The sequence below is a fragment of the Oncorhynchus masou genome, chromosome 16 (genome assembly GCF_036934945.1).
Source record: "Oncorhynchus masou masou isolate Uvic2021 chromosome 16, UVic_Omas_1.1, whole genome shotgun sequence".
Lineage (NCBI taxonomy): Eukaryota > Metazoa > Chordata > Actinopteri > Salmoniformes > Salmonidae > Oncorhynchus > Oncorhynchus masou.
In genome coordinates this window covers 36753198-36774856 of record NC_088227.1, presented here as the reverse complement: position 1 = coordinate 36774856, position 21659 = coordinate 36753198, and the positions used below count along the sequence as shown (strand labels likewise).

Below are 21659 nucleotides of genomic sequence, written 5' to 3'. Positions count from 1 at the left end.
CCTCTAAACCACTACCGTAGTCACTCTCTGGCTTTCCTCTAAACCACTACTGTAGTCACTCTCTGCCTTTCATATAAACCACTACTGTAGTCACTCTCTGCCTTTCATATAAACCACTACTGTAGTCACTCTCTGCCTTTCCTCTAAACCACTACCATAGTCACTCTCTGCCTTTCATTTAAACCACTACTGTAGTCACTCTCTGCCTTTCCTTTAAACCACTACTGTAGTCACTCTCTGCCTTTCCTCTAAACCACTACCGTAGTCACTCTCTGCCTTTCATTTAAACCACTACTGTAGTCACTCTCTGCCTTTCCTTTAAACCACTACTGTAGTCACTCTCTGCCTTTCTTCTAAAACACTACCTTAGTCACTCTCTGCCTTTCCTCTAAACCACTACCGTAGTCACTCTCTGCCTTTCCTCTAAACCACTACCGTAGTCACTCTCTGCCTTTCATATAAACCACTACTGTAGTCACTCTCTGCCTTTCATATAAACCACTACTGTAGTCACTCTCTGCCTTTCCTCTAAACCACTATCGTAGTCACTCTCTGCCTTTCCTCTAAACCACTACCGTAGTCACTCTCTGGCTTTCCTCTAAACCACTACTGTAGTCACTCTCTGCCTTTCCTTTAAACCACTACCGTAGTCACTCTCTGCCTTTCCTCTAAACCACTACCGTAGACACTCTCTGGCTTTCCTCTAAACCACTACTGTAGTCACTCTCTGCCTTTCCTTTAAACCACTACCGTAGTCACTCTCTGCCTTTCCTCTAAACCACTACCGTAGTCACTCTCTGGCTTTCCTCTAAACCACTACTGTAGTCACTCTCTGCCTTTCCTTTAAACCACTACCGTAGTCACTCTCTGCCTTTCCTCTAAACCACTACCGTAGTCACTCTCTGGCTTTCCTCTAAACCACTACCGTAGTCACTCTCTGCCTTTCCTTTAAACCACTACCGTAGTCACTCTCTGCCTTTCATTTAAACCACTACTGTAGTCACTCTCTGCCTTTCCTTTAAACCACTACTGTAGTCACTCTCTGCCTTTCCTCTAAACCACTACTGTAGTCACTCTCTGCCTTTCCTCTAAACCACTACTGTAGTCACTCTCTGCCTTTCATTTAAACCAGGATTTCCCAAACTCAGTCCTGTGGCCCTGGGTGCACGTTTCACTTTTTTTGTCCTAGCACTACACAGCTGATTCAAATAACCAACTCATCATCAAGCTGTATTTATTTGAATCAGCTGGGTAGCGCTACGGCAAAAACAAAACATGCACCCAGGGGGACCCCAGGACCCAGTTTAGGAAACCCTGCCCTAAACCACTACTGTAGCCAACTCTGGCTCTATCTGACTCTACACTGACTCTACTCTGGCTCTATCTGACTCTACTCTGGCTCTACTCTGACTCTACTCTGGCTCTATCTGGCTCTATCTGACTCTACTCTGACTCTACTCTGGCTCTATCTGACTCTACTCTGGCTCTATCTGACTCTACTCTGGCTCTACTCTGACTCTACTCTGGCTCTATCTGGCTCTATCTGACTCTACTCTGGCTCTACTCTGGCTCTATCTGACTCTACTCTGGCTCTATCTGACTCTACTCTGGCTCTACTCTGACTCTACTCTGGCTCTATCTGACTCTACTCTGGCTCTACTCTGACTCTACTCTGACTCTACTCTGGCTCTATCTGACTCTACTCTGGCTCTACTCTGACTCTACTCTGACTCTACTCTGACTCTATCTGATTCTACTCTGACACTCTCTGGACCTCTGACTCTACTCTGACTCTACTCTGACACTCTCTGGACCTCTCTGACTCTACTCTGACTCTACTCTGGCTCTACTCTGACTCTACTCTGCACATAACCTCAGTCCAAACCTTATTACCTCTGCTGGTTGTACCAGAAACATGTTCATTATCTCACTCCAATGTAAATATGTATGTATGTATGTATGTATGTATGTATGTATGTATGTATGTATGTATGTATGTATGTATGTATGTATGTACAGTATGTATGTATGTATGTATGTACAGTTTTGGGCAGCAGGTAGCCTAGTGGTTAGAGCTTTGAGTCAGTAATTGAAACGTTGCTGGATCAAATCCCCAAGCTGACAAGGTACATCTGTTGTTCTAGGCAGGCCCGTCATTGTAAATAAGAATTTGTTCTTAACTGAATTGCCTAGTTAAATAAAGGTAAAATGTAAATGTATGCATGTATATATGAACATACCAGAGCATGAACTGACTAAGGCTTTAATGTATTCTCATTATAGCTTACACTAATCATCTACGGCAGGGCTAAATGTACTGAATCACTCAAAACTTAAACAATTGGCAGGGTTTAAACATCGCTCATTATATAATACTTTTCCTTTGTACTGTCATTTTTCCAAAGTAAATAATCCATAAAACAGGCTCTATTGAGTCATACATTAATATATTGTATCTGACATAACTTTGAACAAACGGTTTGCCTATGCTAATCTGGTGTAGACTAGGGAGCCAATTAGAACAGTGGAACTTGTTCTGAACATTCTGACGAATTCTAAATTCCATGTTAAACAGTTCCTTATACTCCGTCAGTTTACACTGAGGTTTCTGCCAGGAGAAAACTCGGACCCAATGGTAACATATTCACAAAATGAGAAAATACTGTGATAAATAAAGAAATATGTGCTGTTCAATATGAAATCATGTCAATCAAAGACATCGGAACACAACGCCTTGAGAACAGGCACAATGTTAAAGGGTGTATGGTTGTTGGACAAACACTCACACACACACACTATTGATAACTTCTGAAAAACACTAGACCATTGACATATTTATATTTTAAGAGGCAGAAGACTAGAGGTTTTTCAATCTAGCCTTATACCTAACAGACATGGGTTTAAACGCTACAGTATTTGACATAATTTAAAATACTTGGGCTGTGCTTGATAGGGCTTGCCTCAATGGAACAAATAGAAAAGTCCCAAAGTACAAACCCCGCCCATCTGGCACTCAAGGTCATTCAAAGTATTTGAACGCTTTCAAATAGTATTTAAACCCAGGTCTGTTATACCTAAAGGCCAGAGTAGAAGGGCCTCATAATTGCAGAGTGATTTCCCCATAACATTTGTCCTTGAAGAAGATTTGTCTTTATAAATCTGCTCATCTGAAGAAATACAATTATCAATTTACACACAAAAAAAATCAAATTAAATTAAACAAAAATCAAGGGTATAAGAATTGTCTGCAAAAACTTAGTTTTCTCTTGTAGGATCTAAGTTTATATGAAAATAAGTCATGCTTCATGCTAAATACATTGTTTATATTACATGATCTTTGAATAAAAAATGATTTACTTTTGTATCTTATTTACAAGCACCCATGCAATATAACTGAGAAAGTCCTGCAGGTCAAATTGCTTCAATTAAGAAAGGAAAAATAAAATATTTTCTAACCTTTTTACAGTTGTCCAGACTGGACAAATTGCTTATACTTTTATGAGAGTAGGTAGAGGAAGAATGGGAAACATTTCAAACAGAGATAAAACGACAACAAATCCACAATTTATGTAAATAGTTTTGTGAGTCTGTTAAAGGATAGGCAGGTGTCGTAACATGGGGTATATTTAAACTGACATTCACTTTTTAATAGAAGATATATTCTGGAAGAGTTTGAGGGACATAGTCTAAGTGAAACTGTGTCTGAAATGGCACCCTATTCCCTATATAGTGCACTACTTTTGGCCAGAGCCCATGACGCTCTGGACAAGGTAGTGCACTATAAAGGGAATAGGGTGCCGTTTCAGATGCAGATGAGCAACAAGCACAAGATGGAGGAGATATATTGCCTCTGACCCGGCACTAAGTCGTCACCATGACAACAAAAATATTGTAAAAGTAAAGTTCTAATTATCCTTAAATATTAAAAAGTGCTCTTAAAGGAATCGTGCCCCGTTCTCCATGATGCCTTTACTATTGGTAATAGTAATAGCTGTAATGAATGTCAATTAAGTGCATGCATGATTTTCTAAGAGCGGATTTTTACAATTGTTTAGACATTTACGGTATTCTCCTGTCTCTTCTCTGAAGCTCTTCTGATGTAATACTATATTGCCATTGAGCAGATGCTTTTATCCAAAGCAACGTACAGTCGTGCATGAATACAATTTCTGCGGGTAGCCACGGGTATTGAATCCACAACCCTAGGTGGTGCAACAGCCATGCTCCACCAACTGAGCCATACGTGACCATATATGATGTTGCTATGCCTTTACATTTGTCTTTGTAAGCAGATTGGCTACATCAGGCAACCTGGTCGCTTGTCTTTGGCACAGTCTTACATGTTGTGCTCATGGGCGTAGGATGTGTGAGCAACAGGTTTTAACTGTTTTAAAACTGTAAGTAATATTGGCTCAACTTCCTTGCTTACATTACTGGACATTTGCTACAGATTCACAGACGTAACCTCTGACACTTACAGATTACACAAAACGGTCAGCTCGTCTCCTCAAACATGACATTTTCTACTATGTTTTTCCCTAATTAGTGACAAAACATATTTTTCTATGGCTTGCATCCCTTTACACAACATAAAAACATCAACAGAGACACATGAGAATCAATTACCCATCAGAGTTAGCATTGAAACATATAGGAAACGTATAGGAAACGTACAGGAAACATACAGGAAACATAGGAAACACATAGTAAACGTATAGGAAACGTATAGGAAACGTATAGGAAACGTATAGGAAATGTATAGGAAACGTATAGGAAATGTATAGGAAACGTATACGAAGCATATAGGAAACGTATAGGAAACATATAGGAAACGTATAGGAAAACATGGATTTCTAATATTGCCACAAATAAGTAGGATGCTCCTAATGCCCCTGGAGGAGAGAAAGAGAGCTCGAGAGAGATAGAGAGAGAGAGATAGATGAAGTAATGTCTATTGAGACTCATGCTTGAATAGAGTTCTATGTCTTGGCCCGTTGGTGGTTGATAGGTCAGTGTGGAGACCTGGTGTGTAGTCCTACTGAAGGACTCAGTGCTCAGGCCTGGCCATATACCCTTTCACACTATGGAAGCCAAAGTTGAGCTGAGCCAAGCCGAGATGTACTGGGGCTTCCTGGCCTGGTTACCCTCATCCACCATAGTTGCTGCTGGAACCATGCTGGAAAGGACAATCTGAAAATACATGTTCAGAGCCAGCACAGTATAGGCTTTAGTTTGGGTCAATAGTGGGAATCAGGCATCAGAGACACAACACACCACCAATGGTTAGAAGCAGCTGGTGTCCTTCCTATCTACTCTGACCAGAATATCTGCTGTCCTTTTCTGTTCATTTCACAACGTTTCTAAATGTTGAATCTCCACCATTTGTCAACACCCAGCAGGTGATTGCTAACACACCTTGCAACACACCTTGCAACACACCTTGCAACACACCTTGCAACACACCTTGCAACACACCTTGCAACACGCCTTGCAACACACCACACCAACCAGCTGCTTTCAGCCGTTGGTCTTTGTGGCGAGTCTCAGCTATTACTTTCTAGGCCATGGCGATATGTGTGTAGTCCAGGTGTGCTGGCCAGGTGTGTAGGCCAGGTGTACTGGCCAGGTGTGTAGGCCAGGTGTACAGGCCTGATGTGTAGGCCTCTCTATGGCCTGGCATTAGTTAGTTTCTGAGGGCCTCTTTCTGCTCCTTCTCTTTCTGAGCAGCCTTGGCTCGGTTTGTGATGTTGTTGAGGCACGCCCTGACTCCCGCCAGGTGGAGCAACGACCCAGCCGCCTCCTTCATCTCCTCATCATCGCTCTCCAACGGCGGCTTCTCTGCCGATGCTGCCGAACGGCGCTTCTTCAGCGGCAGTGTGTCACCCAGGGCCCGCAGGCGGTTTTTGGTCCAGGGCAGTCCCCGTCGCCGGGCATGCTGGGATAGGAAGGAGACGGAGGCAGAATCCAGTGGGATTTCTTTAGGTTCGGATTTGACCCCTCGGTGGACTCCCAACTCCACTGCAATGATTTCATCGTCTTCGTTGGACACGGAGGGCCCCTGGGAAGAACAGGGCATGCTGGGGGATTTGGCATTGCTGTAGTTGTGGTCTTCCTGGAGGTCGTCGCTGGGAGGGTGGGAGGGGTCACAGGGGGTCAGGTAGTCTCCTAGAGCTGACCTGGAGAAAGACACACAGGAGAGATAGGAAGGCTATAGTTACTCTTAATGTAAACAGACTACATTCTTGGTTAGTGTCTGCACTGAGATTGGAAGGTAGGGAGTTCAATTCCGGGCCGAGTCATACCTAAGACTGTACAAATTGGACCCGATGCGTCTCTGCTTGGCACTCAGAAATATTAAAGAGATACTGTAGATTGGGGGTAAGGCCCTGTGATAGACTAGCGTCCGGTCCAGGGGGTATACAGGTATACTATCTTAATTTGATCACTCTGTTGTTGCAGATATATTTCCTTTGTAGAGGAAAATCCGAAATGGTTGAGTACTCAGGGTTAAAAAGGCTTCTAAAGTTTGTATTTTCCACTTAAAAATGTTAGACTTCATTTGCCCTATCGAAAAAGGGGAGGAGCAGGAGTAGATGTGACAGATGGTTCAGGTCAGGGATCTGTGCAGACCAGTCAAGTTCTTCCACCCTGATCTCAACAAACCCTTTCTTTAGGGACCTCTCTTTGTGCATGGGGGCATTGGCATGCTGAAACAAGAAAGGTCCTTCCCCAAGCTGTTGCCACAAAGTTGGAAGCACAGAATTGTCTATAATGTCATTGTATGCTGTAGTGTTAATGATTTCCCAAAACTGGAACTAAGGGGCCTAGACCGAAATATGAAAAACAGCCCCATACCATTATTCCTCCTCCACCAAACTTTACAGCTGGCACTATGCATTGGGGCAGGTAGCGTTTTCTTGGCATCGACTGAACCCAAATTTATCCGTCAGACTGCCAGATGGTGAGGCATGAATCATCACTCCAGACAACACGACGTTTCCACTGCTCCAGAGTCCAATGGCGGTGAGCTTTACACCACTCCAGCCGACGCTTGGTATTGGACATGGTGATCTTAGGCTTGTGTGTGACTGCTTGACCATGGAAACCCATTTCATGAAGCTCCTGATGCACAGTTCTTGTGCTGATGTTACTTCCAGAGGCATAATGTTGCAACCAAGGACAGACATATTTTACACGCTTCAGCACTCGGTGGTCCCATTCTGTGAGCTTCTGTGGCCTACCACTTTGTAGCTGAGCCGTTGTTGCTCCTAGATCTTTCCATTTCACAATAACAGCACTTCCACTTCCAATGTTAGTCTATTGAGATTTTCGTATTTTTTTTGTATTTTTTTATTTGACCTTTATTTGACCTTTATTTTACTAGGCAAGTCAGTTAAGAACAAATTCTTATTTTCAATGACGGTCTAGGAACAGTGGGTTAACTGCCTGTTCAGGGGCAGAACGACAGATTTGTACCTTGTCAGCTCGGGGATTCGAACTTGCAACCTTACGCTCTAACCACTAGGCTACCCTGCCGCCCCAGATTGCATGACTGTGCTCAATTGTATACGCCTGTCAGCAACACGTGTGGCTGAAATAGCCAGACCCACAAATTTGAAGGGGTGTCCACATACTTTTGTATCTATAGTGTATTTCTGTATAGTTACTGTGTCATTACAATAGTACATTTGATATACCATAAAAGCTGATCAGAGCATCGCTTGATAAGTAAATTAAAGTACTCCCTCTGTCTAGTGGGGGAGGGGTGGGGGGAGTGTGTGTGTGTGTGTGTGTGTGTGTGTGTGTGTGTGTGTGTGTGTGTGTGTGTGTGTGTGTGTGTGTGTGTGTGTGTGTGTGTGTGTGTGTGTGTGTGTGTGTGTGTGTGAGAGTGTGTGAGTGTGTGTGTGAGAGTGTGTGTGTGTGTGTGTACTCCAGGTGCAGCCATACGTCATAATCCAACATTTGATCGACAGGCTCACTGACCTTATCGCAGTGGTCCTTCTGCCCACGGGGCTAATGGGTAGGGGTCGGATCACAGGAAACAGACAATGGCTCCTGACGCAGGCCCCATTTTGGATCACGCCTTGAGAAACTACAGACAGAGGAGGAGACACAAGGATTTACATAGAGACACACACCAACAAATACACGCCAACAGACACTAGTGTGCACAAGAAAACACACACACACAAGGATGCAAACATTTGAAAGATTCCTGTATGCATGGAACTCAAGGGTACAGAAACACCCTCCTTCTCCGCACACACACACACACACACACACACACACACACACACACACACACACACACACACACACACACACACACACACACACACACACACACACACACACACACACACACACACACACACACACACACACACACACACAAATACACATACATACATCTATACACAGAACACACACATACAACACAAAGTTGTTTAATAATTGTTAAGTTCCATAGTGCAACATGGTCGTAAACACATAGCAACACTGTTGTAAACACATAGCAACATTGTCGTAAACACATAGCAACATTGTCGTAAACACATAGCAACATTGTCGTAAATGGCTATGGTGTTGGATTGACTGGTCTGGGCTACTCCCCGAATTCACTGTAGGGAAATAATGAATAAGAAGCCAGAATCACAAGGTAGCCTATACACCTAAGAAAGACCTGGGATCAGTTTACTGATTATTCATTGGTTCTGTGAATGGTCCAGCAGAGCGGTATTGATGGGAGAGAAGAGGCTTATATAAGCGAGCAACTGTCCTAAATTAGTTAAGCCCGCTAGAGAATCATTAAATTAACAACGTCTGCTGGACGGCTCAATCCCATCCCATCAAATGGGAAGTCAGTTGTACAACTGAATGCCTTCAACTGAAATGTGTCTTCCGCATTTAACCCAACCCCTCTGAATCAGAGGAGCAGGGGAATGCCTTAATCGACATCTTTGACGCCCGTGGAACAGTGGGTTAACTGCCTTGCTTAGGGGCCCAACGCTCTAACCACTAGGCTAAATGCCGCCCAAAGGCTGAGGTTAGCAGAATCACAGGTCTCAGCATTGTGTTGATGTTAACGCACACAGGCTGTTGATATGGATTGTGCATGTGGGGAGGGGTTGGGGGGGGGGGGTTGTGTGTGTGGGGGGGGATTGTGTGTGAGGCAAGGGGGCAATTGTGTGTGTGGAGGGGGGTTGTGTGTGTGTGTGGGGGGGGGGGGGGGGTTGTGTGTGAGGGGAGGGGGGATTTTATAAAATATATATATATTTCACCTTTACTTAACCAGGTAAGCCAGTTGAGAACAAGTTCTCATTTACAACTGCGACCTGGCCAAGATAAAGCAAAGCAGTTCGACACAAACAACAACACAGAGTTACACATGGGATAAACAAAAGTACAGTCAAGAACACAATAGTAAAATCTATATGCAGTGTGTTCAAATGGAGTAAGTAGGTAAGGCAATAAATAGGCCTCAGTAGCGAAGTAATTACAATTTAGCAAATGTGCAGATGATGATGTGCAAGTAGAAATACTGGTGTGTAAAAGAGCAAAAATAGTCAATTAAAATGAGGATGAGGTAGGTAGTTGGTAATTGGATGGGCTATTTACAGATGAGCTGCAGCAATTGGTAAGCTGCTCAGATAGCTGATATTTAAAGTTAGTGAGGGAGATATAAGTCTCCAACTTCAGTGATTTTTACAATTCGTTCCAGTCATTGGCAGCAGAGAACTGGGAGGAAAGGCGGCCAAAGGGGGTGTTGGCTTTGGGGATGACCAGTGAGACATACCTGCTGGAGCGTGTGCTACGGGTGGGTGTTGTTATGGTGACCAGTGAGCTGAGATAAGGCAGAACTTTATCTAGCAAAGACTTATAGATGACCTGGTTGGCACTGTGATAGAATGCATCCTGTTTGCTGAGTAGTGTTGGAAGCTATTTTGTAAATGACATCGCTGAAGTCGCGGATCGGTGGGATAGTCAGTTTTACGAGGATATGTTTGGCAGCGTGAGTGAAGGAGAATTTGTTGAAAAATAGGAAGACGATTCTAGATTTAATTTCGGATTGGAGATGCTTAATATGAGTCTGGAAGGAGAGTTTACAGTCTAACCAGACACCTAGGTATTTGTAGTTGTCCACATATTCTAAGTCATCATTGATATATACAGAGAAAAGAGTCGGCCCAAGAATTGAACCCTGTGGTACCCCCATAGAGACTGCCAGAGGTCCGGACAACAGGCCCTCCGATTTTACACACACACAACTCTATCTGAGAAGTAGTTGGTGAACCAGGCAAGGCAGTAATTTGAGAAACCAAGGCTGTTGAGTCTGCTGATAAGAATACCGTGATTGACAGAGTCAAAAGCCTTGGCCAGATAGATGAAGACGGCTGCACAGTACTGTCTTTTATCAATGGCGAATATGATATCGTTTAGTACCAGGAGCGTGGCTAAGGTGCACCCGTGACCAGCTCAGAAATCGGATTGCACAGCGGAGAAGGTACGATGGGATTCGAAATGGTCAGTGATCTGTTTGTTAACTTGGCTTTCAAAGACTTTAGAAAGGCAGGGTAGAATAGATATAGGTCTGTAATATTGTGGGTCTAGGGTGTCATCCCCCTTTGAAGAGGGGGATGACCGCGGCAGCTTTCCAATCTTTAGGAATCTCGGACGATATGAAAGAGAGGTTGAACAGACTAGTAATAAGGATTGTGTGTGTGGAGGGGAGGATTGTGTGTTGGGAGGGGGATTGTGTGTGGGAAGGGGGAATTGTGTGTGAAGGGGGTTTGAATGTGTGGGGGTGGATTGTGTGTGTTTGGAGGGGGGATTGTGCGTGGGGAGGGGGATGTGTATGTGGGGGGCTTGTGTGTGGGGAGGAGGATGTGTATGTGGGGGGCTTGTGTGTGGGGAGGGGGATTGTGTTTGGGGAGGGGGGATTGCGTGTTTGAGGGGGATTGTGTGTGGGGGGGAATGTGTGTGGTGAGGGGGATATCGTTTGTGGGGAGGGGGGAATTGTGTGTGTGGGAGGTGGGATTGTGTGTGTGTGTGGGGAGGGAATTGTCATGTGTATGGAGGGGTGATTGTGCATGTGTGGGGAGGCGGGGATTGTGTGTGTGTGTGGAGAGGGATTGTGTGTGTGTGGGGAGGAGGGATTGTGTGTGTGTGGAGAGGAGGGATTGTGTGTGTGTGGGGAGGGGAATTGTGTGCGTGTGTGGAGGGGGGATTGTGCGTTTGTGGAGAGGGGGGGGATTGTGCGTGTGTGTGTTTCTATGTATGGCTAGGACAATGTTCTGTTATGCTCTGTCTCAGGCAGATTGCCCAAGAGTGACTTTTGGACATCTACGCACTTCGGGAAATGTATTCAAAACAGGCCACTAGGGGCAACAGTGAGCACTATTACCATCAAGTAGGCTTCAGTTTTGTAAAGGGTGTTGTGGAAGGTAGTGGTGGATTGCTGAATCCCATGACACGGATTCAGAAGGTTGTTCAATCCCAATGGTGGACGCTTAAAAAAATGTTTTACCCTATTCAAAACCTTAACCCTTACCCTCAACATCCGGAATGAGTGTATAAACTTCATGTTTTAACCCTATCCAAAACCTTAACCCTTATTCTTCTAAATTTGACATTTGGAGAACCAGAACTACGCTGAGCAGGAGTCAGCCCAGGGTGTCAAAAACACTTTGAATTTTGACATTTGGAGAAACATCAAATTCTACAGTGAGACTGCAAGAGCTTGTTGTCTGCATAACTTACTTAGAGACAATTTTACAGAAATAAATAGAGTAAGAGACAGATATTTAGAGAGGATAGAGTTAGAGATATTTAGAATGAGAGGATAGAGGGACAGAGATATTTAGAAAGAGGGGATAGAAAGAAAGATATATTTAGAAAGAGGGGATAGAAAGAAAGAGAAATTTAGAAAGAGAGGATAGAGAAAGAGATATTTAGAAAGAGAGGATAGAGAGAGATATTGTAAGGGATTTCTTCCATTGACGGAGAGGCGGACCAAAGAGCAGCGTGGTTACTTTGATTCATGTTTTAATAAATCACTTAACATGAAGAAACTTACAAAAACAAGAAATGTGAAAACCCCAAACCGTCCTATCTGGTGCCACAAACACAAAGACAGGAACAATCACCCACAAACACACAGTGAAACCCAGGCTACCTAAGTATGATTCTCAATCAGAGACAACTAATGACACCTGCCTCTGATTGAGAACCATACTAGGCCGAAACATAGAAATACCCAAAATATAGAACAAACAAACATAGACTGCCCACCCAACTTACGCCTTGACCATACTAAATAAAGACAAAACAAAGGAAATAAAGGTCAGAACGTGACAGATATTTAGAAAGAGAGGATAGAGAGACACAGCAATTTAGAAAGTGAGGATAGAGAGACAGCTATATTTAGAAAGAGAGGATAGAGAGACAGAGATATTTAGAAAGAGAGGATAGAGAGAAAGAGCAATTTAGAAATAGAGGATAGAGAGAAAGATATTTAGAAAGAAAGGATCATCATTGACGCTCCAGGTATTTGAGCCTGGCTGCTGAGCTCAATTAATCTCACAGTTACTTGATGCTGGCTGATCAGCTCAGCTCATCCCCTGCTCTCCAGTTATTTGAGGCTGGCAGCTCAGCTCAGCTCATCCCCTGCTCTCCAGTTATTTGAGGCTGGCAGCTCAGCTCAGCTCATCCCCTGCTCTCCAGTTATTTGAGGCTGGCAGCTCAGCTCAGCTCATCCCCTGCTCTCCAGTTATTTGAGGCTGGCAGCTCAGCTCAGCTCATCCCCTGCTCTCCAGTTTTTTGAGGCTGGCAGCTCAGCTCATCCCCTGCTCTCCAGTTATTTGAGGCTGGCAGCTCAGCTCATCCCCTGCTCTCCAGTTATTTGAGGCTGGCAGCTCAGCTCATCCCCTGCTCTCCAGTTATTTGAGACTTGCAGCTCAGCTCATCACAGAGGCTCCGGTTACGCTCCAGCTCATCACAGAGGCTCCGGTTACGCTGCAGCTCATCACAGAGGCTCCGGTTACGCTGCAGCTCATCACAGAGGCTCCCCCATGTATTTTCTTGTAAATCTGTACCTATACACAGTGCATTCAGAGAGTATTCAGACCGCTTGACTTTTTCCACATTTTTTATGTTACAAAATTTATTAAATAGTTTCCCCCCCTCATCACATTACACACAATACCATGTAATGACAAAGAAATAACAGGTTTTTAGAAATATTTGCAAATGTATAAAAAATGTAATATGGAAATAGCACATTTGCATAAGTATTCAGACCATTTACTCAGTACTTTGTTGGATAACCTTTGGCAGCGATTACAGCCTCGAGTTTTCTTGGTTATGAAGCTACAAGCTTGGCACACCTGTATTTGGGGCGTTTCTCCCATTCTTTTTTAAATGATCAATTTTAGAATAAACCTGTAAAGTAACAAACGTGAAGGTGTCTGAAAACCATCCTGGACTTCTGTACCAGGTGATGTCAGAGGAAGGCCCTAAAAATAGTCAAAGACTCCAGTCACCAATAGTTATTGACTGTTATCTCTGCTACCGCACAGCAAGCTGTACCGGAGCATCAAGTCTAGGTCCAAAAGGCTTCTTAACAGCTTCTACCACCAAGCCATAAGACTCCTGAACAGCTAATCAAATGGCCACCCAGACTATTTGTATTGTGCTGCAATTAGCTGTTAGTTGGTTGTAATTTTGGGTGGAGCAGACATTGCCATATATTTTAGTTAGCTGCATGTGTGACATATATCCTAACTAGGTCTAGTGGAGTTAATTCACAAAGATTATAACTTTTTTTTAATTTATCAAAAAGTATGTTTTTTTAATCAATAACTATATTTGAGAATAACAACAATATTTGTTATATTATTTGTTCTGTCTTTTCTGGTGGATTAAACTGAAACAGCATCCAACTTTCTAAGGCTTGTTTTAAAAATAGCTATATTTTAGAGGTGATTTCATGATCAAATAACCGAAAGTGAGAAGTTGTCATTTGAATAAAGGGTAAAAAGCTGTTCTTGAACATGGTGTGAGACCTTCTTACTAATCTGCTTGAGAACCAGTTTGGATATAAGTGTAACTTTTATATGATAGACCTCTAACTAAAGGCGTCCAATGCTTTAATATTTAACATTTTTTTGCTCTCCGAACTCATTTTTTTTTTTTTTGCTCATGAAATTTAAAAAACAGAGTGTAGGCAAGATCATAAGCAAATGGGTAAACTGGGATATGACTCAAGAGTTAATCAAGATGATTTTTCCACAAATAGACAGGTATTTTCCTTTCCATGGTAGCAAGATCTTATTTATTTTGCTAACTTTCTATTAACATGTATTGTAATGAGATGATTTCGTTCTTTCTGGATATGTATACCGAGTGTGTCCACACCCATTTAATTGGTACAACAAGGTAATGCAAAAGTTGTATTTTTTAGTTATCCAATACATAATATAGTACACTTATTACAATTTGGTTGTAATCCAGAGAGGTTAGGAAAAGTATCTAGATCCACTATGAGGCTGTGTGGGGATTCAAATTGTGGATTTAAAAGAAAACATGAATCATCATCATACCTTTGTTATTAAGCCCTGAATTTCTAACCCTATGATATTGTTGTTGGATCTGATTTTAATAGCTAACATTTCGATGGCCATAGTAAATAGATATGCCAATAGTGGACAACCTTGTTTTACTCCTCTTGACAGTTTAAAACTTTCTGAGATGAGAGCCATTATTTACTATTTTTCACAATGGGTTACTATACATAACTTAAACCGATTTTTATAAGAGATTCTCCAAAATTGAAATATTCCAGGCATTTATATATACATTCCAGTCATACTTAATCAAAAGCCTTTTCAAAGTTAGCTATGAATAGCAAGCCTGGTTTCCCAGATTTTTCATAGTGTTCTATTGTTTCCAGTACTTGTCTTATATTATCTCCAATTTATCATCCATGTAAAAAAAACGTGTCTGATTAGGATGAATAATATCCGAAAATACCTTTTAAATTCTATGCTCTAGGCTTTTTGCTGGAATTTATTTACACGTAAGAGATGGAATTTACACGTAAAAAAAAAAAATACTACATAGTTTCCTAGGAACGCGAAGCGAGGCGGCAATCTCTGTCAGCGCCGGAAGTACTGGGTCTCGACCCTGGGTCTCAAACCCGCCCTGTACAACTGGGTACTGGACTTCCTGACGGCCGCTCCTAGGTGGTGAGGGTAGGTATAACAACATCTCCACCCCGCTGATCCTCAACACTGGGGCCCCACAAGGGTGCGTTCTGAGCCCTCTCCTGTACTCCCTGTTCACCCACGACTGCGTGGCCATGCACGCCTTCAACTCAATCATCAAGTTTGCGGACGACACTACAGTGGTAGGCTTGATTACCAACAACCACGAGTTGCCTACAGGGAGGAGGTGAGGGCCCTCGGAGTGTGGTGTCAGGTAAATAACCTCACACTCAACGTCAACAAAACAAAGGAGATGATCGTGGACTTCAGGAAACAGCAGAGGGAGCACCACCCTATCCACATCGATGGGACAGTAGTGGAGAGGATAGTAAGTTTTAAGTCCCTCAGCGTACACATCACGGACAAACTGAATTGGTCCACCCACACAGACAGCGTCGTGAAGAAGGTGTAGCAGCACCTTTTCAACCTCAGGAGGCTGAAGAAATTCGGCTTGTCACAAAAAGCACTCACAAACTTCTACAGATGCACAATCGAGAGCATCCTGTCGGGCTGTATCACCGCCTGGTACGGCAACTGCTCCGCCCACATCCGTAAGGCTCTCCAGAGGGTAGTGAGGTCAGCACAACGCATCACCGGGGGCAAATTACCTGCCCTCCAGGACACCTACACGACCCGATGTCACAGGAAGGCCATAAAGATGATCAAGGACAACAAACACCCGAGCCACTGCCTGTTCACCCCGCTATCATCCAGAAGGCGAGGTCAGTACAGGTGCATCAAAGCAGGTACCGAGAGACTGAAAAACAGCTTCTATCTCAAGGCCATCCGACTGTTAAACAGCCACCACTAACATTGAGTGGCTGCTGCCAACAGACTGACTCAACTCCAGCCACTTTAATAATGGGAATTGATGGAAATTGATGTAAAATATATCACTAGCCACTTTAAACAATGCTACTTAATATGTTTACATACCCTACATTACTCATCTCATCTGTATATGTATATACTGTACTCTATATCATCTACTGCATCTTTATGTAATACATGTATCACTAGCCACTTTAAACTATGCCACTTTGTTTACATACCCTACATTACTCATCTCATATGTATATACTGTACTCGATACCATCTACTGCATCTTGCCTATGCCGTTCTGTGCCATCACTCATTCATATATATTTATGTACATATTCTTTATCCCTTTACACTTGTGTGTACAAGGTAGTAGTTTTGGAATTGTTAGGTTAGATTGATTACTCGTTGGTTATTGCTGCATTGTCGGAACTAGAAGCACAAGCATTTCGCTACACTCGCATTAACATCTGCTAACCATGTGTATGTGACAAATACATTTTGATTTGATTTGATTTGAAGCTGGCTGCTCAGCTGATCACAGAATCTCCAGTTCAGTAAAACAGCTGTCATCCACATCTCTCTCTGGATCGCCGGGGTCAGTGTGCTTTTCAGAAATTACTATGTTTACATGCACACTAATAACTCGATAAAAAAAAACTAATTATGGCAGAACGCCAAGTATGGGGTTAGTCATGTAAACAACTCTGCTTATCTTAATCAGCGGTAAGATCATAATCAAAGTAAGCATACGCTGAATAAAACACCTGGTTTTCTGAGTAATCTTTGAAATTAGATGTAAATTCCTTAATCAGAATTACAGCGGTGTATTTGATCTGCACATGTGCTAGCATGAGCAGCACGAGTGTCCTTCTTTTTACGCGAGTGAAGTGAGTTCGGAAAAACTCAAAGTATTCATCTTAGAAATAGTTTTAGGCTTCGCACAAATATCATCGTCGCTGTGGTAGAATGTTCATTTCGATTGCTGATTTTCAGCATTCATAAGTCTCATCAGGGGGCCTGATATCAGATTTGTCCATGTAAACAGGATTAGAAGGACAATTGTAGCTCTTGAAATGCATGTAAACATTTAAATGTAACTTTTATATTAGTCTGGCTATTCACAATCATCATATTATTGTGGGTATATAACCGTACACACTGATGACCACCATTTGCTTTTCATTTAGCCTACGACAGCATGTTGTAGACAGCATGTTGTAGACAGCATGTTGTAGACAGCATGTTGTAGACAGCATGTTGTAGACAGCATGTTGTAGACAGCATGTTGTATACAGCATGTTGTAGACAGCATGTTGTAGACAGCATGTTGTAGACAGCATGTTGTAGACAGCATGTTGTAGACAGCATGTTGTAGACAGCATGTTGTAGACAGCATGTTACATCACAAATGTGGTCTGCCACTATCTCATCACAGCACAGCACTAAGATGTAACCCATCTGTTTCTCTTTCCACACTGTATGTGACTGTTTTTCTATTCTGTTTTTCTATTTTTCTATTGTTTCTCTTTCCACAAGGTACTGTATGTGACTGTTTTTCTATTCTGTTTTTCTATTTTTCTATTGTGTTTCTCTTTCCACAAGGTACTGTATGTGACTGTGTTTTTCTCTTTCCACAAGGTACTGTATGTGACTGTGTTTTTCTCTTTCCACAAGGTACTGTATGTGACTGTGTTTTTCTCTTTCCACAAGGTACTGTATGTGACTGTGTTTTTCTCTTTCCACAGGGTACTGTATGTGACTGTGTTTTCTCTTTCCACAAGGTACTGTATGTGACTGTGTTTTCTCTTTCCACAAGGTACTGTATGTGACTGTGTTTTTCTCTTTCCACAAGGTACTGTATGTGACTGTGTTTTTCTCTTTCCACAAGGTACTGTATGTGACTGTGTTTTTCTCTTTCCACAAGGTACTGTATGTGACTGTGTTTCTAGCTGTGTGTGTCGTCTAATTCTATTAGCTCCTGAGTTAGAACTGAAGACTATCTATGTTAATCCTATTGACTCTGGTTGTGGGGCTAACTATAATACTGGTAATGTGGCTCCTTATCAGTAAATCCTTGCGTGCCTGCCTACTTGCCTAACTGAATCCCTGCCTGCCTGCATCCTTGTCTGCCTGCACACTGTCTCCATTGTAATCTCGCTCACTTGTAATCTGGGTGTGACTATAATGTTGGTAATGCTGCTCCTGTTAACCTTCTCAGTAAATCCTGCATGCCAGCCTAACCTCCTGCCTTCCTGCCTGCCTGCATCCCTGCTTGTCTGCCCACATCCCTACCTGCCTTCCTGCATGCCAGCCTAACTTCCTGCCTAACTGCCTACATCCCTACCTGCCTACCTGCCAGCACTCTGTCTCCATTGTAATCTTGATCACTCGCTGTGTGTGTGTGTGTGCCAGTATGTACGTATGTCTCTCTGGGTTAACATTCCCCTCTCTCCTTCCCTCCCCCTGTTCTGCTCTCTCTCTCTCGCTCCGGTGGTGGGCAAGGCTTTCCGTTGCCGTGGTGACCGTTCCCATTCCACATGCCACACAGTGGTAGATCATGCTACAGCGAAGGAGAGGCAGGAAATAACTCTGAGCCAGCGTCTCAAACGGCACCCTTTTCCCTTTACTACCTTTGGAAGAATTTGGGGAACAGGGTGCTATTTGGGAGAATATTGGGAACAGGGTGCTATTTAGAAGAACATAGGGAACAGGGAGCTATTTGGGAGAATATAGGGAACATGGTGCTATTTGGGAGAATATAGGGAACAGGGTGCTATTTGGGAGAATATAGGGAACAGGGTGCTATTTAGAATAATATTGGGAACAGGGTGCTATTTGGGAGAATATAGGGAACATGGTGCTATTTGGGAGAATATAGGGAACATGGTGCTATTTGGGAGAATATAGGGAACAGGGTGCTATTTGGGAGAATATAGGGAACAGGGTGCTATTTAGAATAATATTGGGAACAGGGTGCTATTTGGGAGAATATAGGGAACATGGTGCTATTTGGGAGAATATAGGGAACAGGGTGCTATTTGGGAGAATATTGGGAACAGGGTGCTATTTAGAATAATATAGGGAACAGGGTGCTATTTGGGAGAATATAGGGAACAGGGTGCTATTTGGGAGAATATAGGGAACATGGTGCTGTTTGGGAGAATATAGGGAACAGGGTGCTATTTGGGAGAATATAGGGTGCTATTTGGGAGAATATAGGGTGCTATTTGGGAGAATATAGTGTGCTATGTGGGAGAATATAGGGAATAGAGTGCTATTTGGGAGAATATAGGGTGCTATGTGGGAGAATATAGGGAATAGAGGGCTATTTGGGAGGCTGCCCGACAGATCCTGTTTACACTAGATAGACACAGTATGCCCTGGCCTAACCCAAACCCTTGCCTGGCCTAACCCTGGCGCTGCTTGGCCTGGCCTAAAGTATTTCTGTAAAAACATTTTAAATCACTACTTAAGTTGTCTCTGGGTATCTTTTTCACAACTTTTACTTCACTACATTCCGAAAGATAAGAATGTACTTCTTACTCCATACATTTTCCCTTACACCCAAAAGTACTCCATACATTTTCCCTTACACCCAAAAGTACTCATTACATTTTCCCTTACACCCAAAAGTACTCATTACATTTTCCCTTACACCCAAAAGTACTCCATACATTTTCCCTTACACCCAAAAGTACTCATTACATTTTCCCTTACACCCAAAAGTACTCCATACATTTTCCCTGACACCCAAAAGTACTCATTACATTTTCCCTGACACCCAAAAGTACTCATTACATTTTCCCTGACACCCAAAAGTACTCATTACATTTTCCCTGACACCCAAAAGTACTCATTACATTTTCCCTTACACCCAAAAGTACTCCATACATTTTCCCTTACACCCAAAAGTACTCATTACATTTTCCCTTACACCCAAAAGTACTCCATACATTTTCCCTGACACCCAAAAGTACTCATTACATTTTCCCTGACACCCAAAAGTACTCATTACATTTTCCCTGACACCCAAAAGTACTCATTACATTTTCCCTTACACCCAAAAGTACTCATTACATTTTCCCTGACACCCAAAAGTACTCATTACATTTTCCCTGACACCCAAAAGTACTCATTACATTTTCCCTTACACCCAAAAGTACTCATTACATTTTCCCTGACACCCAAAAGTACTCATTACATTTTCCCTTACACCCAAAAGTACTCCATACATTTTCCCTGACACCCAAAAGTACTCATTACATTTTCCCTGACACCCAAAAGTACTCATTACATTTTCCCTGACACCCAAAAGTACTCATTACATTTTCCCTTACACCCAAAAGTACTCATTACATTTTCCCTGACACCCAAAAGTACTCATTACATTTTCCCTTACACCCAAAAATACTCATTACATTTTCCCTGACACCCAAAAGTACTCATTACATTTTCCCTTACACCCAAAAGTACTCATTACATTTTCCCTTACACCCAAAAGTACTCATTACATTTTCCCTGACACCCAAAAGTACTCATTACATTTTCCCTTACACCCAAAAGTACTCATTACATTTTCCCTGACACCCAAAAGTACTCAACACATTTTCCCTTACACCCAAAAGTACTCAATACATTTTCCCTTACACCCAAAAGTCCTCATTACATTTTGAATGCTTAGCAGGACAGGACTATTAGCCCACACAAACTCATTGAATAACAGATTCACTACAGATATGATCAAATAAATAAATAAATAAATATAAATAAATAAATATATATACACACACTTTTTTAAAACAGGTTTTTAACCCCTTATTTCTGGCACTAAACAGTCCAAACTGAAATTATTCTGAGCCCTTACAATTTGCCACGTTTTGTTACATTACAGCCTCATTCCAAAATGGATTACATTATTGATTTTTCTCATCAATCTACACACAATAAGGCAGGTATTCTAGTGGTTAGAGCTTTGGACAGTACCTGAAAGGTTGCTCGATGGAATCCCCGAGCTGACAAGGCAAAAATCTGTTGTTCTGCCCCTGAACAGGCAGTTAACCCACTGTTCCTAGGTCGCCATTGAAATTAAGAATTTATTCTTACCTGACTTGCCTAGTTAAATAAAGACTTGATTGGAGTCCACCTGTGGTGAATTCAATTGATTGGACATGCTTTAGAAAGGCACACACCTGTCTTCATAAGGTCCCACATAAGGTCCCACAGCCAAACCCGCTGTGCAAATCATTCTTAAATGGAAGAAGTTTGGAACCACCAAGACTCTTCCTAGAGCTGGCCGCCCGGCCAAACTGAGCAATCAGGGGAGAAGGACCTTGGTCAGGGAGGTGACCAAGAACCCGATGGCCCCTCTAACAGAGCTCTAGAGTTCCTCTGTGGAGATGGGAGAACCTCCCAGAAGGACAACCACCTCTGCAGCACTCCACCAACCAGGCCTTTATTGTAGAGTGGCCAGACGGAAGCCACTCCTCAGTAAAAGGTACATGACAGCCCGCTTGGAGTTTGCCTAAAGGTACCTAAAGGACTCTCAGACCATGAGAAACAAGATTCTCTGGTCTG

The 21659-nt window shown here is 42.7% G+C and overlaps 1 protein-coding gene across 1 annotated transcript in view; it reads right to left on the bottom strand.

Annotated features, from left to right (window-relative positions):
- Positions 1 to 834: 834 nt before the first annotated feature.
- The window catches only part of LOC135557918 (forkhead box protein N3-like), a 122774-nt gene continuing 101949 nt past the window's right edge, over positions 835 to 21659 (bottom strand). Inside the window, exons 5-6 of the mRNA XM_064991624.1 lie at positions 7984 to 8092; positions 835 to 6176 (exon numbers count right to left, since the gene is read on the bottom strand). Coding sequence (XP_064847696.1) covers positions 5684 to 6176; positions 7984 to 8092 — 602 coding nt within the window. The 3' untranslated portion in view covers positions 835 to 5683. The remainder of the gene's footprint in view (positions 6177 to 7983; positions 8093 to 21659) is intronic.